General features: G+C 38.7%; 2 protein-coding genes across 2 annotated transcripts in view; one reads left to right on the top strand and one right to left on the bottom strand.

The window, feature by feature from the left end:
* The window catches only part of LOC137293926 (denticleless protein homolog), a 19912-nt gene extending 10841 nt beyond the window's left edge, over window positions 1-9071 (bottom strand). The window contains exons 1-11 of the mRNA XM_067824784.1: window positions 8922-9071; window positions 8534-8634; window positions 6619-6655; window positions 6004-6099; window positions 5237-5419; window positions 4809-4874; window positions 4016-4107; window positions 3681-3754; window positions 2429-2532; window positions 1538-1642; window positions 404-516 (exon numbers count right to left, since the gene is read on the bottom strand). Of these exons, the coding sequence (XP_067680885.1) occupies window positions 404-516; window positions 1538-1642; window positions 2429-2532; window positions 3681-3754; window positions 4016-4107; window positions 4809-4874; window positions 5237-5419; window positions 6004-6099; window positions 6619-6655; window positions 8534-8634; window positions 8922-8955 (1005 nt within the window). The 5' untranslated portion in view covers window positions 8956-9071. The remainder of the gene's footprint in view (window positions 1-403; window positions 517-1537; window positions 1643-2428; window positions 2533-3680; window positions 3755-4015; window positions 4108-4808; window positions 4875-5236; window positions 5420-6003; window positions 6100-6618; window positions 6656-8533; window positions 8635-8921) is intronic.
* On the top strand, window positions 9056-17212 carry LOC137293927 (T-complex protein 1 subunit delta-like). The gene is made up of 14 exons (XM_067824785.1): window positions 9056-9417; window positions 10757-10809; window positions 11213-11302; window positions 11443-11551; window positions 11952-12094; window positions 13205-13326; window positions 13526-13658; window positions 14103-14242; window positions 14638-14734; window positions 14901-15008; window positions 15412-15542; window positions 15856-16090; window positions 16571-16684; window positions 16930-17212. The coding sequence occupies exons 1-14, from the start codon at window positions 9315-9317 to the stop codon at window positions 16945-16947; spliced, it is 1596 nt and encodes a 531-aa protein (XP_067680886.1). The 5' UTR covers window positions 9056-9314; the 3' UTR covers window positions 16948-17212.

Genomic DNA, 17212 nt, shown 5'->3' with positions numbered 1-17212 from the left:
AACCAGTGATTTAACCTAATGTTAAACTCCATTCTACTCACTGCATTGAAAGATTTGAGAGGAAGTTAACCATAATATATCTCAACAGCCCTTATTCTTGAAACATTCATACCCCTAAGAAGTCTCAACATTGATGTAGACAATGTGTTAAGAATGGACTGAAGAAGTTTATAGCACCATAAATGTTTTGAGAATAGCTAGCCAGTACACTACTGCAGAGACAGGTAGGGCATGGCAGGTTTAATAAGTATTCTGCCCATTCATTTTGCCTGTAACTAACTCTGACCATTATAATCAACCTGTCAGATCTCATATGAATAATTCCTGACCCTCCACAAATTATTAGTATTCATAACAAGTGATGGATAGTGTGGCAAGAAGAAATGAGTAAACGACTGCTCACCTCCCAAACGTAGGCCATGGAGTCGCTGGAGCCGCTGAGGAGGAAGTCGTTGTCAGGGCTGATGGAGGACTTCACGTAAAATGTATGATTCTGATGGCCCCGGAAGGTGTTCACTGAAAACACACCCAACTGATACAAAAACAGGCTCCAACATTCAGAAAATCTGTTTGTTTGGGTTCTCTTGTAGTTTATGCTGCACTCAGTATCTGATTCAGACTTTCGAGTCATCGATGTGAGCTTTGTCCTACACAGCTAGTATACAATATGCGTCAACTAAGTCAGATAGTCACCTCTTACAATGCAGCATTGCAGAAGAACTGATCTAACTTGGAAAGAAAGGACAGAAAAGACGTAGAAATACACTTCATTGCTATGTGGTATTCTGAAGGTATCTGCTTTGTGTTGGGTCCATCTATATTGTCACTACTGGGACCAGGAAGCATGTCATATTAATGTCCGTAACAAGAGGAGTGCATAGCAAGAATTGCATACGCACAAACATGTTCTTAAAGACTCCAGTGTATACTGTCAAAAAGTTGCACTTGAGAATTCAGTTTCATATCATTTCATATGTTCTCCTATTTCAACTCACTTACATGCATGTGAATTGTATTTAACTGAAATGATACATATCCTGTAAGACACTAATCTTGACATGAAGTACCAGGGATTTCACTTGATTCTGAGTGAGTGAGTTTACTTTTACACCACACTCAGCATTTCAGCTATATGGCTGCAGTCTGTAAATAATCGAGTCTGGACCAGATAATCCAGTGATGAGCAACATGAGCATCCATCTGCGCAACTGGGATAACCAATAACCAATAATGTGTCAATCAAGTCAGGGAGCCTGATCACCTGATCCCATTAGTCGCCACTTACGATATGCATAGTCGCCTTTTATGGCAAGCATGGATTGCTGAAGACACCAGATGTTCACAGGTCTACTTGATCCTGAAACTAAGGCACTTGCAAATGAAACTGGGAAGAAAATATGTACTTGAAACTTGGGATACATTTTCTGTTATTATTTTGTAAAACTCAGCATGCTCTAAACATGGCTCGATAAATCCGTGACAATTGCAAAGGACAGAGTCCTTGGTGTAAGGCAACTGTCTACAAAAAGACACTCACCTGGATGTTTGTTGTATGTGACAAGGTCGTACTGGTAGATGATGTCATCCGTACAGCTGGCAAACAAATTAGCTCCATACGAGTCCATTGTCAGGCTGGAATAACCTGTCAAATGTACGTCTCATACAACTCCAGGACTTCATGTGAGGGACACAAATGTATAGAATGATCTTAAAAAAAGGTTAAGAAATATGGACTCATAATAATTTTAACTGAACACTGTAACTGATCAAAGGAGTATTTCTAGCATTAAGAAATAATTTGTTCTGATCATTCTTACGCAGTTTCAACCATGAAGTATCAGGCCAAGGAGAGAAAATGTTAATGTCCTGGGTGAATGGATTGATGGATGGGTAGGTAGGCAGATGGATGGATGGAAGGATTGATGGATGGGTAGGTGGGCAGATGGATGGAAGGATTGATGGATGGGTAGGTGGGCAGATGGATAAAAGAATTGATGGATGGGTAGGTAGGCAGATGGATAAAAGGATTGATGGATGGGTAGGTGGGCAGATGAAAAAAAGGATTGATGGATGGGTAGGTGGGCAGATGAATGAAAGGACTGATGGATGGGTAGGTGGGCAGATGGATAAAAGGATTGATGGATGGGTAGGTAGGCAGATGGATGAAAGGATTGATGGATGGGCAGATGGATGAAAGGATTGATGGATGGGTAGGTGGGCAGATGGATAAAAGGATTGATGGATGGGTAGGTGGGCAGATGGATAAAAGGACTGATGCATTCATGGATGGGTAGATGGATGAATGGAAAGATGGGTGAATGTACAGCTGCCCATCAGGCAGACAGAAATCATGATATAGTTCAATGATACATGATCCTTCATTTCAGGAGCTAAACGTGACTAAAACATGAGACGCTAATGTTCCTACCATGTTTACTTGCTCTAGGTCCTTCATAAGGGAAGCTGTAGCGAGCCAAAGGGTCTGAGTTGAGTGAAGAGTAGTTTTTCCTTAAATCCCAAATCTTTATACATCTGAAAGGTAAATCAAACCATTGCCACAACATTCAGTCATGTAGAAGGATGATTAATATTAACGTGTGTAAGGTAAAGAGTATCAACAAAAAAAAGATTTGTTAAAGTTTCGATTGTCATACAGATAAAAAAGTAGCAGTATCTAAGTAACACTGATGACCATTAGTCAACGTCTCCATAATACTCAGTCAAGGACATGATCAAGGTAAGAGAAATATAGGCCTAGATCAGTGACATCTAAATGAAACGCTGATTCTCTTGCTACATGGAATGAAGCATTATTATCAAAAAGACTCTTTCATGTTTTTACGATGTTTATACAGTCCCTAACAAATACAGTTGATTTCTCAAGAAGTAGTCTACTGGAGGGTCTGTGCAATTCATTCACCAGTTCACACTGAAAATTGCCACTCAAGAAAAAGAGGCACCTACCATACATTCCCTATTCCCTGTTGCCAACCTCCCTACCCAAGCCCTGAACCACTACCCCATGTCTATTACTGTCTGCCCTGTTCCCCCTACTGCCTGCTCCACGCTCTCTAACACCTTCCTCCTACTGCCTGCTCCATGCTATCTAACACCTTACCATACCAATACCTATACCTACCCCATGCCTATTACTGTCTGCCCTGTTCCCCCTACTGCCTGCTCCACGCTCTCTAACACCTTCCTCCTACTGTCTGCTCCATGCTATCTAACACCTTACCATACCAATACCTATACCTACCTATGGCCATTACTACCAGCCATGTTCCTCTACGCATACCCAAAACTGACTACCTATGCTCTCCATCCCATGCTGCCTACCCCGATGGCCATTACCCTCATGCCATCTTTCCCCACCCCTGCCCAATGCTTACTACCCTGTTCTCTCTCCCTCCCAAGCCTCCTGCTGCCTTCCCCATGTCCTACTCCCATATCCGTTACTTACCCTCTGCTTCCAACCCATCCCTTGCACCTTCCCCCATGCCAATCATTCCCAGCCCTCTGCTCCCTACCTCCCCAAAGCTGCCTACCCTTTGTTCCCCTCCTAAGCTGCCTGCTGTCTACCCCTTTACCTCCTCATGCCCTTACACTCAGCTCTCTTCTTCTCACAACCTCCCCAGTGCTCACTACCCTGGTCAACCCCACCCTACCATCCTACCTACCCATCCACAGCTCCGGAGGAGATGAGCAACATGTCCGACTGGAATGCTACAACTGTCACACTCTGCTGACTGTCCTGTAAACACAACATGTTAAAAGAATGAACGAATCAGGTACTTCCTATATTTTGCACAACACATTTATCAATGGAAGTCAACTACTAAACAATCTGTGCATTTATAAATGGAAGTCAAACAACTGACGATAAACGAATGATAGTCACGAATACTATCCACGCATTGATAGTTTTTTATTTCTACCATCAACAATTTCTACCATCAATAATTCAATGCATTGTTACAGCTCTAATGAGAACCACTAGTGTGAGTTTACTTACCATGACCATCCCCAGCTTGGTGCGCTTCTTATTCTTGGCCCCCTGAATCGAGTGGGCATTTCGGATCACATTCATAGGAGGGATGTAGCCTTCTGCAGACAACATGAGAAATACTTACAACTAGAGGTGTTGAAGCACAGGTGGTAAAATCCTTACATCCTGATCACATGGTTGCAATTTGAGTCAGTGAATTTAACTTTTAGCAATATTCCAGTAATATCACTGCTGGAACACCAGAAATGGGCGTTCCACATTGAACCACTGTGGGGGATCGAACCCATGCTTTCAGTGTGACAAGCCAACACTTTAACCACTAGGCTACATAACCATCTCATGCCGGTCCAAATATGTCATATAGAAACCTAAACACTTCTCTAGTAACAGAATTTCACCTCAAGAGGTATTGACAGACATGACGGTCAAATGGCCAAATTAACATACAATCTAATGAGAATCTTAATCATAATGTCATTTGTAAGACGAATCAAATGTATGTTAACAAGATAAATCAAGAGAGAACACTAACCACCAAGCAAACCTACTGCCACTTTAGAGACACCCTACTGATTTTTCATTTTTTTAATCAAGTGTACCTTGTTCGTCTTTTATCATGAGCAATATACATCACCATATGTAAGGATAGACCAGTTCAACTTTCAGAACTGTCAAGGGACAGATGGTATATGCATCAAATAATTACCAAATACTTCATGGATCATTTTCTCTTGATCAATAAGATGTTAGTCTGTTTTGAACATTCCAAACATTCTGATCAATTATCAAATGCTGTTACCTTTGTGTGCACATCGCTTGTCATAGAGCATAACATGGCCATCTCGAGAGCCGGTTGCTAAAACAGCTGGAAAAGAAAATATCAAAGTAGACGAGGTAATTATCACCAGAAAATACATGCAAACCTAAAATGAACTCAAATACTACTTTTTTAAGCATGGCAGTTCAACGATGAGCTTTCAAGTACCAAAAGTATTAATCATTTACATGAGCATCTGAAAAAACATTAATAGAAATGTGCAGAATCACATGACCATAGATAAATGCTGTATATAATTTTTAAATTAAATAAAAATGAATAGAAAAATCATAATTTGAAATTCATTAATTAATGAATTAATTATTAAAAAAAGTAAGTATTCAAGAAACACAAGATTTCTGAAGACAACATTATGCACTATCTGTAACCAAAACGCACTGCATCTGTACCATCGTCAAACTTCCTAAAAGCGACAGATCGGATACTGCTGGTGTGGCCTTTGAACACATCCATCTTGGTAGAGGTGTGAGGGTCCCACAACACAGCTGTCTGGTCTCCAGACGCAGTCACTATCTTCTCTTCAGACTCCATCCAGGCAAGATCAAAGATGGCATTGTTGTGGGCCTGCCACTCTGGGAAGATGTAGAACTACCAATTACAATAGTTCATGGTTTTACCCTTGCTTAGTAAACTTTTAGTCCAGAGTACTCTCAGTTTCAGGCTATGGCTCTTCCTAAATTACATGTCATACTTAAAAATTTTACCACTTGACCTTATCACATAAATGGTAATCATACATTTACTGTTTAAGAAACTGCTGGTACTGTTTTAATCGGTGATAAATTGGTGAATAAAGTTCATGCTAATGTGTTCACTTTTTGTTCGTGTCTTGGGATGTATATAATTTTTACATCTAAACAATACATTTGTGTGAACTTCATGTACATACATATGCCAAGGAAATCTGTTTCCCACAATTCGAATAGACACACATATTAACACGTCAAAATCCTAACAAATATCACACATTGCATTTAAGTGACACTAATGAATCCATATTTTCTATAAATTGAATAATCAAAAAAGGCAAACACTGCACGTGTTCCCTAAACAGAGTATATCTTAAACCCTCACTACACCACTGACTTAAGCTTGGGTCAAACAGGTGTGATCTTGGTGAGAAGCACGGTAGTTTGTAAACACCTGTATTCCTCACCTGTCAGAATAGCCTCTGTACCTGTACGCAATGTATTGTACAGCACCAGGTAGCCATTTTCATCTACAAGGCTCAGGATATGGCCAGATGAGGAAACTGGAAAATAAAATTTCTGATTTTCATTCTATTCATGCTATATGTACTACAAGTGATTTAAAAAACCACCCTATTTTTATTATATGCCAACTACAGTAACGAAGAAAATGTGGAGCTCCTTTTGAAAAGAACAGTAAATATTGGGGATGTGTCCATCAACAACTGTTTCCAAAAATGTGACAGTAGCCTGAAAATACCCAATTAAAGACTTGGTAACCATAAGTATGAGTGATAGAGCCACTTCTAGCAATAGTCCAACACAAGGCTACCCCACCACACAGACCACTATATGAGACACATAATAATACTTAGAAGTCACACAAGGTCCAAATGATTTTTCTCGCTGCAACATTTGTGCAAGTATTAACAAATTCATTCCTTCTTGCTATTTCTTAAAAATTTACTTCATTAAAATTTGTTGTTAATAGTTGTTTCTCTGGAAATGTCAGAGGTGTTACAAGGACTGGATATTGAAGAAATTCAGCTAACAAAAGGGCATCACTGATCGTAGTTCCTTACCTGGACAGAAGCTGCAAGCAAGGGGTGGGACAGACACCTACAAAGAAGAAAATGTAGGCTTTCAAGTTAGGGAATATCACCATTTATATTCATCATCATGAGATATCAAAATGTATTCTTCTGGAATTTATTTTGTCATGTCTAAACAACACTTAAACACACAAAAACAGTAATAACATACATATATTTTGGTTTGGTTTGGTTGCTGCAGTCATGAGCAAGGAAGTAATGAAACTATTAATATTTACCTGATCATATGGCGATACATAAAATATCAATGTACAACAAGTTTAGTTTTATGTTGCACTCAGCAATATCCCAGCTATATGGTGGCAGTATGCAAATAATCAAGGCTGGACTTGACAGTCCAGTGATTAACGGCATGAGCATCGATCAATGCAATTGGGATACGATGATGTGTGTCAACCATCTCTCCAAGACTGACCATCCAATCCAGTTAATCACCTCATACAACAAACGCAAGTTAAAGAGGACCAGTTCTAACCGAGTTCTTCATGAGCAACACACACATACGTATGTAATGCACCAAATTCACACTGTAAAGAACTGGTCATCACTTGGTTTTTGTTCTCATTTCCTGATGAGTACAATATCAAAGATGCAATGGTTAAAGTCATACATTTATTCCAACAAAGGCATTTCTTAACATGTAGTGTGAGGACAAAACATAAATGAAATAAACTTGTATATCTAAAAGTACTATTGGACAGGTACAAGCATGAACTATATCACAGAATCTGAATAAGAGAACTGAAGATATGGAAATCAGATCTGACTTCTTGACTTTGTCCTGATAAACATATGAATGGAAAGATGATTTTGAATCAATGATAACCTAATATTTACAAATGTTGATAAACCTGCAAATAGAACATAGATCTGTATCATCACTGCTTTCACCACCCCAGCTGCTCCAATCGCAGCAATGAATTCTACAGCTCATTACAAACATTTGATTGAGCCTTCAGGAGCAGGTCAAAATGGCCACACAAAAAAATGGCCACACTGACCCAAGTCAAAATGGCCACACGAAAATGTCAAAATGACCACAACCCCTGGTCAAAGTGACCATACCAAAAGTCAAAATGACCACAGAAAAAGTCAAAATGGCCATCCATATTTTATTTAAACATATTTTATTCATTGAAGAAAAGGATTGGGCACAAGTCATCCAACTCAATGATGCCCTCCCAATAGTCACAAAACATTTATTTACATGAGAAACAGAGAAGGTGTACATGAGAGATCTTAAGAATTAGAATATAACAGATTAGAATAAATAAATGAATTGCTTTGTTTGATTGACGTAATGATGGATATGTTTGAAGATATTCATGTTTTCTTCACTTGAGAGGTCTGCATTGCCATGTATAACAAGACAAATATCTAGTAAACATCTACTCGCAAAATATCACTTATGTTACCTAACAAAGCTTACTATGCCATACATTATTTTTTTCATTTTTTTAATATTTTTCATGATTGACCAAAATTTCAAAAGCAATTATCTTGAACGTATGTTTGTTTGGGTTATCACTATCTTTTCCCAACCCATTCAAATGGTAAGAATTCAATGTTTGGAGTCCTTTATCTCCAAATTAGGTCAAAGTGACATAGGCTGTAGAGCGATGGTTTTCAAGCAACCAAATGTCTTGTTATTTTTTGAAAACATGATTTGTTGATGTGTAATAAACATCAAGGTATTCCCATTTTGACTAGGATTTTGTGGCCATTTTGACGTGCGGTAAATTGACTAGGACCCGAGCCTTCTACTTTTAGAGCTGTCACTGTCAGGGTTCAGTAAAAAGTAATTGCTTGCTAAACTATACCAGAAATTATCTACATAAGCAACTGATACTACTTAAGTGAAACAGGACAGAATATATGTAATTACCCCATCATCCTCCGAAGCCAATAAATAATCGTCACTGGTGAGGGACTCAAACTGATCAAGCAAGGGAGATATCAAACTTTGTATTCGTACTTTCCGCCGTCCTGAGACAGAAAACAAAACTTAATCGACATCCAACAAGAAAATATTTATTATGAGCATTGTCTGTTGGCACAGTAATTAAACATTAAACAAAACTGTTCTTTAGTGCTATGCCTTAATATCTGCTTGCAATTTTTCTCACAATTATATTTACCTTAAAAATAATCATTATGTTTTCAATGGTAAAACTGGAAAGGGCTTCTTCGGTAACATCGTCAATTATCAAAACAACTACAATTAGAAAACTTATGAACTGATTTCGCAGTTACATTTATTTACCCATACGTACCTTCGCATCTATCATATATACTTCTGAACAACATTTTTGCTATGACTTAATCACTCTTAATGTCGGAGTATAAAATTTTGCTAAAATTCTTTACACAAACTCCCGCGACAACTCAAGTTTCCGCGCACTCTGACGTCAGGCCTCGTTTTCATATGTAAATAACACCAAATTTTCCAAATTAAAGATGATTTCATGATCGATCTTAAAGATACGAAAATACATTATCGGGAATTGATAACGTTATATAAATGTTGATGAGTTAGTTGATTTCGTTTGTTCGAGAACTGAGCCAATGGGGGCCGCCATATTGGATAGTTCTAGAAGTGTCTTGCCGGCGTGAGAAACTCATGCCTGAATAATCCGCTACCATCCACTACTATTTCCTCTTTCAAAATGCCAGCAGCCCAATCCCAAAGTAATGAAGGAAGCCGATCTGAATATAAAGACAAAGACAAGCCAACACAAATCAGAATAAGCAACTTTATTGCAGCTAAAGGTAAGCTACCTACATGGTAACAAATGTAAACATGACATTTAGGGCATAGTGTATGTGAAAGGTGTATGTATGTGTGTTTATTGCAGTTAATTTGCAGCTTAACTCCACCTGCTCTCTTTGCTCAATAGTACACATGTGTAAAACTCACCCATTATTTAAACTGTAACCATGGTAAATATTCATTGTGCTACATGTCCAGTTATTCTTAGAATATTCTAGATCAAGTAGGAACAAGTTCAGTATGACATTCCAGGCATCTGAAGCATGGTACCCAACATTTGTTGTTGCAATTTCTAAATAATAACAAGGGTTTAATTCAAGTTACTCGGGACTGATACATAGGGATACTTTACCACTCTCAAAGCTTTGACTAAATTGCCAATGCTGTCAACTGTTCATGTTATGTCTGAAAGTGAGACCTTTTTACTGAGACTTTTATTGCTTCATACTTGTCACCTTATGATATTATATTTCTCTCGGTATAGAATAGCACTGTAGCAACTTTTGTCTCATTTGTACATGGTAAGGTTATGTATGTATAAAGAAATGAAATTTGTGTCTGGCAGTGTTCATAATGATGTATTGCAGTCCATGGAGCACCTTTAGAATACAACACCATATCTTCACACAAGAACATTCTGTCATAGATCACGTCACTGAGTCAGGCAACCAAGTTGTGAGAACATGAAGCCATGAACATTGGATTGTTAGCCCAACAGCAAACTGATTTAGCTACGTCCACACTGTTGTTCAGTGTGTAAATTTAGCTAGTCATTCCTGTGATGTCATAGAAATAAATGGAAAGAGTTGAATAGGTTACGGACAATTTCGAAGGTTGCAGTAGACATAGTGTCTCATGATTTTTATCTACAGTTGCTGAATGGCCCTGATGCCATTTGGCACACATCCTATTCCGTAATCTACAAGATACCATGTGGTGTGGAATGAGCCAATATGACTTGAACTGAAAATTGTCATTGACATCAGGCATCAGACGTCAATTTCATGGTGTATGGATGAATGACAAGCTTGTATAGTATTTATCTGGTGATTTCATGACAGAATAGTGTTGTAGGGAACACAGTAAGAACTACCTTGTTGCTATGTCGGCGTTATAGGGCATTGCTTCGAGAACATGCTTTGGAACAAAATCACCTATACTTAAGTAAAATAGTATCATGACATGTTTTTAAAGTTTGTGGTGCTGCATTCTAGAGGTAGGCCCAGTAATCAGATAGACCAACACAATAATGCTGTGTAGGTGACTTTCATCGCTTGTCCTCCCTCCGTATGATGTATCTGTTGCAATATTATCAAATATCTTGTTTCATTGTTTCAGCTGTAGCAGATGCCATCAGAACAAGCTTGGGCCCCAGGGGCATGGACAAAATGGTGATTGTTTCTTGATTTTGAAGGATAAACCTATATTTTGAAAATTAGTGAGATTTCAAATTAACACATCAGTTTACTTATTTGACCATTAATCCATAATTGAAAATACAACAAATAAGTGAACCCCCTCTGTCAAAAAAAGAATTCTTTTAATACGTATGCTGGTTATGCATAGCTGTCAGCAAAGGAATCTGAAACAAAGCACATCACCAGCACATACACAACCCCCACTTTCAACATAAACACATTTGTCTTCTGTTATTTTTAAAAGGCTGGTTGGTTTTAGAGCACTGTGATGCACATGTCAGCATATGGTTTCAGTTTTGGTGGTGGAGAAGGGCTCTTAATATTCTTGTTTGAAAGAGTGTTGTGAGGACATGTGACATGTTGAATGTTGTTACAGATCCAGGCCTCCAATGGGGATGTAACCATTACAAACGATGGAGCTACTATCCTGAAGGAGATGCAGGTTCTTCATCCAGCAGCAAAGATGGTGAGTGCATTTTATGCTCTTTAGTGGCTTTCTACATTGCTGTTGTACAAAAATTGTATTGTTTTTCCAATAGTATCAGTACCAAAAGGCAGAAGAGTTCACTTTAATGTAGACAGTAACCAGGATTCATTCTGTTGCAGTTGGTTGATTTGTCCAAGGCCCAGGATATTGAGGCAGGAGACGGTACAACATCAGTGGTTGTATTGGCAGGGAGCATGTTGGATGCTTGCTCAAAACTGCTTGAGAAAGGTCTGTATCATATCAGATTTGTAGCTATGAACTATTACCAATGTGTTACCTGATTAAGATATTATGAATGGAGTTTATATCACAGGAATTGTCTCGATATGTTGTCTCATCACTATGTATACATAGTACAGCATCATTAATATCACATGAAAATCTTTGGAATTTAATTTACAGACAAAACCATTCAACAGAACCTTTAGTTAATTTTTCAGAAGATAAATATATGTTCTGTAGGTAAGTGTTTTGAAATGCAAATATATGCACATTGAACAGAGAGTCTGAAACAAGTTGAACAAGAATTTTCTTAGTTCAGCTGAGTCTATCTTTTGTAAGGATCCTAGTCTTGTGTATAGAAACTGGAGTAAAGAAGATTTCAGTGTTTTATGTTGTTTTTATTCAGGCATACACCCAACAACAATCTCCGAGTCTTTTCAAGGTGCTGCAGCCAAAGCTGTAGAAATCCTAGAGGGTATGGTTACTCCCCTGGCATTGTCAGACAGAGACTCACTACTCAAGAGTGCCTCTACTTCACTCAATTCAAAGGTAGCCCAACAATACCACTGTTTCATATCCTAAGGAATACAGTCAAACTCTATTGTCAAACTTTTATATGTTGAATTTTGCAGTTGTCTAGAAGTGAAAGTTTGGTCCTTCATTGTAGTCATCAGTATTGGTTGTCAAGTGTTAAATAACTCAACTGTGGTTACTTCAAAACAATGGTGTTTGACTACAGTTACTTACAGCATATATTGAAACAATGTGGAAATACACTTGCTCATTGTCCTTGCTTGAAACACTGTCAGGGATGGTAATGTAGCTTAGCTGTTAAAAGCATTTGCTCTGCATGCCAAACTAAAACCTGGGTTCAGTTTCTACATGGCTACAATGTGTGAAGCCCATTTCTGGTGCCACCTGCTGTGATATTGCTGGAATGTTGGTGGTCGGCATTAAACCATGCTCCAGTGAAATTCTGTGGGGACTTGGTTTATTGCAAGTCTTCACTCAAGAATGGTGAAGGGAACTAAGGATGCATTTGTGTGGCATTTCTTCATTAAAATAATGATTGTTGCAGACAGAAATTTAGGTTGTGCCGTATGGACTCAAAATATTCTAAAACACCACTTTCAGCCTAAGTAAATATAATGCGATAAATATTTTTCTCGTTCGACGAAATCTCAGAAAAGACTATTAAGTGAACCAGTTTTAATGCACATGCCATAATACCCCTGATTGGTTGTTGTAATAAGTTCAGCCAATAAAAGCATGTTTCTTTAAAATCTTTCACTTGGTAACTTGCAGTTTTCATTCATGATCATGTCTCAGAATAAAAGTGTGAGCTTACTAAAACAATTTAGTAGTATACAAATTAAGTACATACATTTAGCTGAAAACTGTAAACACCCAAATCTAAAAGGAGCCCAACTAAAATTAACCTGGTGGGACACTTGGATCCTCATATCAAGAATTGGGGCCCACCCAAATTTCTATGTTTATCCCTTATGGTGTATGTTATTCAGTCTATTGCTGCTGCAGAAAGAAAAGGACATACACCTTTCAGTTTGCTGGACAAATACTAATGAACATGTTCAAAGACATGCCGTGGAACAAATGGTTAGAATTGTGTTGACTATGGACATGATTTTGGCTTTTCAGGTTGTCTCGCAATATTCCAACATTCTTTCACCAATCGCTGTTGACACTGTTCTGAATGTCATTGACCCTTCCACAGCAGACAATGTCGATCTGAAGGATATCAGGATCATCAAGAAACTCGGGTTAGTGGCTACAGGGTGTTTAAGTGACTTAATATCAACTTAAGTTGCCTTCCTCTAACCCAGTGGGGATTCAGGGCAAGAAGGGGCCCCAGCATTCCATGCTTGTTGTAAGAGTCAACATCAATGAGTGAGAGGTCATGCAACATGCTTTATTTACATGTTTACGTTCTTTCTGTACATATGCCTTTCTTCCTGACAGTGGCACAGTGGACGACACTGAGCTCATCAACGGCCTTGTATTCACACAGAAGGCTTCTGGTGGAGGACCTACTAAAATAGAGAAAGCTAAGATTGCTCTCATCCAGTTCTGCATTTCACCACCTAAAACAGATGTAAGTTGCATGATGAAGTGAGCTAATGTGTTCATCTTCTGTCAGTTTAAGTGATATAATTGGTAGCTTGTATTAATTGTCATATTCGTTAAGTGTTTCAGTTCGTTCACCCGTGAAGGTCCCCAGGTAGAAAAGGCCTTCAGCAACCCATGCTTGCCATAAAAGGTGACTATGCTTGTCGTAAGGGGCAACTAACAGGATCAGGTGCTCAGGCTCGCTGACTTGGTTGACACGTCATTGGTTGCCAGTTGCACAGATCGATGCTCATGTAGTTGATCACTGGATTGTCTGGTCCAGACTTGATTATTTACAGACTGCTGCCATATAGCTGTAATATTGCTGAGTGTGGCGTAAAACTATACTCACTCACTCAATTCGATTCATTCATCATGAGGTGCAGAAAAATTTGAAGACTTAGTCCTCCATTCTTCTATTGTATGTCAGATGGAGAACCAGGTGATCGTGTCTGACTATAGTCAGATGGACCGGGTGTTAAAGGAAGAGAGGAACTACATCCTCAATATTGTCAAGCAGATCAAGAAAGCCGGCTGTAATCTCCTGCTTATACAGAAGTCTATTCTCAGGTACACACCTTCAGACTGATAATGGCCCAAATTAATTGACCACAATTCCCTGTGTGTCCCATGATTAAACCAGACAACTCTTTTTAGGTCCCATTCGGTGGCTAATGTCGTTTAGGTATGTCAGCACATTCTTGTCCTCATGGGTACTTACTAGTGTAGTAAATATCCAAGACGAGTTTCACTCCTATATCATATTGACAAGCTGTGATGTAGCTGGAACACTTCACTCAAACATCCTTTTAAAAAATGGTGTTCAAATAGTCCTTGTCATAGCTTTTAGATTTAACCTTTTTCCAGGTGACAGTTTGCTTGCTTGTACAGTGTTGATTATCCAAAGTAAATGTTTCACTTTATGTTATAGATATGTGACTGGATGATATATGTTTTTCACACAGGGATGCTGTAAGTGACCTTGCCCTTCATTTCCTGGCAAAAATGAAAATAATGGTGGTCAAGGACATTGAGAGAGAGGAAGTAGAGTTTGTAAGCAAGGTATGTTTCCTTTAAGAAACCAGAGAGATCATAGCTGTAACTACGTAATGATCTTAATAGAAAAAACAAAAACGTTTCCTTAACATTGATAGTCAGTGGAGTTAAATAAAGCAGTGTTTTTGTTGTTTCATTTAATAATGTTAATGAACAATGATAACACTTCCAGACACTCAACTGCCGGCCTATTGCCAGCCTGGACCACTTCACAGCAGATAACCTTGGTTCTGCTGAGTTGGCAGAGGAGATCTCCACAGGCAGTGAGAAAGTTGTCAAGGTGAGCCATTATGTCCAACAAAATCAACTAAAAACTTGTTGTCTCAAGTATAACAACATTTCACTTGTAGATTGTAATTATTTACTTGAAAAGCAGAATGTGAGGGGATTGGAAGGCACCTATGACATGAGTTGTATTCCTCTTTCAAGAACATCCTTACCTCAGCAAGGAGAGAACAGGTTCTCATAATTTAGAATATACGTGCTGTATACTGTAGTATGCATTAAGTAGCCATTGGCACATGATTCTTGTAACTGCATTCATAGAGCTTTGACAACTATTAGTCCTGTTAGTAAATGTTAGTTAAGACATTCATGAAGTCTCGGCTCCAAAACATATCTTGACGTAATATTAGTGACAATATGGTCAATTTTCATGTGCTGAAATCTGTTGGTGTTCACAGATAACTGGTATAGCAAACCAGGGCAAGACCATCAGTGTTCTGCTCAGAGGATCCAACAAGCTGGTGCTGGAGGAGGCAGATCGGTCACTCCATGATGCCCTCTGTGTCATCAGGTGTCTTGTCAAGAAGAGGTAGGTGTCTAAATATGCTACCTATGCTTGGTTTCTGTAAGGATTCTGGTTAAAAGCAACCTATTGTGGGGATACGAAGATTCATTTTGGGTCAAGTTGATGTTACGCAAGTCCAGCAGAACAAATTGTTACCGTGTCATTTTTTGGGCTGTCATGATATTGGTGGAATGGTTTTGAAGAAAGTGTTAACACAAAACAATCACCTCAATACTTTATTGGTTGACAGTATGAACACACGGAATAGTGACCATTACTACATACTGAAAAACATCCCCAACAAGTATTGTAAGATTCCCTGATCTGTTGTTCCCAGGGCTCTTATTGCTGGTGGCGGTGCCCCAGAGACAGAGCTGGCTCTTCGTCTGATGGAGTATGCCAACACACTCTCAGGAATGGAGCAGTACTGTTATCGAGCATTTGCTGAAGCACTAGAGATCATCCCTTTCACACTAGCAGAGAATGCTGGACTCAACCCCATCGCCACAGTGACAGAACTAAGAAACAAACATGCTCAGGGGGAAAGGACAGCAGGAATCAATGTCAGAAAGGTATGTGAGCAGACACCTCTGTTTTATCACATGTAGTTGCCTAGAGATGTAGTACCAGTCCTTTGAGCCAATACAATGGTCATATATTCAGTTTGGCAATATTTGGAATATTTTTCAATTATTTCTTTTTACCCAGTGTGAACAATTGTGGCAAAAATGATGAGTTATTTTGTGTTGGATTCCCCATCAAGAATCTTGACTGAGAACAAACACTCTGATATGCCATGAGACCTGTGATTTTGTTGGCTTATTGTTCACATCTTTAATGTGTTTCTGTACCTGTTTGATAATACTATTTTCTCTTAGTTGCTCAAGCTCATTTGGGAATTTTGACATCAATTGGTGTAAGATGACCCCCAAACACTTTAAACTGGAGTAAATTGGCCTGAGCTTCAGTTTGTTTGTATTCAGTGTTAAATAAGTTTGTTGAATCAAGAAGATGACAAGTGCATAATGATTTCACTGTTGCGTGTTCTTCAGGGAGCTATTACCAACATCCTGGAGGAAAATGTGGTGCAGCCCCTTCTTGTCTCAACCAGTGCTATTTCCCTGGCAGCTGAAACAGTCAGGAGTATATTGAAAATTGACGATATTGTAAGTATACTAAAATCTGGATGCACATTATTCTTAGTTTTGGAACCGTTTCTGAATCATTTTACAGGATTGCAAAGAAAGATGATAAAATTCAAGAAATAAAGTAATAAAGCCTGATTGTGTTGTCATGTCAATTGAGTTATCTCCCTTTGTCCATGTTGTAGGATGGGCCAAGCACTTACGGGTTTTGTAGTGAGCATAGCTGCTGTTGATTGGAAATTGATTAAGCTTTTTTGATGTTTCAGGTGAACTGTCAGAAGTGAGACTACTTTCTTTGAATGTCCTGTCATCATCTAGTGCTGCTTTCTCATGTCCCTGCATGTGTTGCCCGACTTGTGATTTGATCACTATGGACACTAAGTGGGCACCTTTGTCATGGTTCACTTATTCAGTTCGTAAAGAACAATGTTCCATGGCTAAGACCTTGCAAGAGGACTGGATGAATTTAACATTATTTAATGTGATATACTTTCAATTTCTTTTTGTATTGTGTGCGGAGCACATGCTGGAATAAATATTTCAGTGTAA

This window comes from Haliotis asinina, chromosome 8, assembly GCF_037392515.1.
Source record: "Haliotis asinina isolate JCU_RB_2024 chromosome 8, JCU_Hal_asi_v2, whole genome shotgun sequence".
Taxonomy (NCBI): domain Eukaryota; kingdom Metazoa; phylum Mollusca; class Gastropoda; order Lepetellida; family Haliotidae; genus Haliotis; species Haliotis asinina.
The sequence above is the reverse complement of the archived record's forward strand: the minus strand, read 5'-3'. Positions and strand labels throughout refer to the sequence as shown.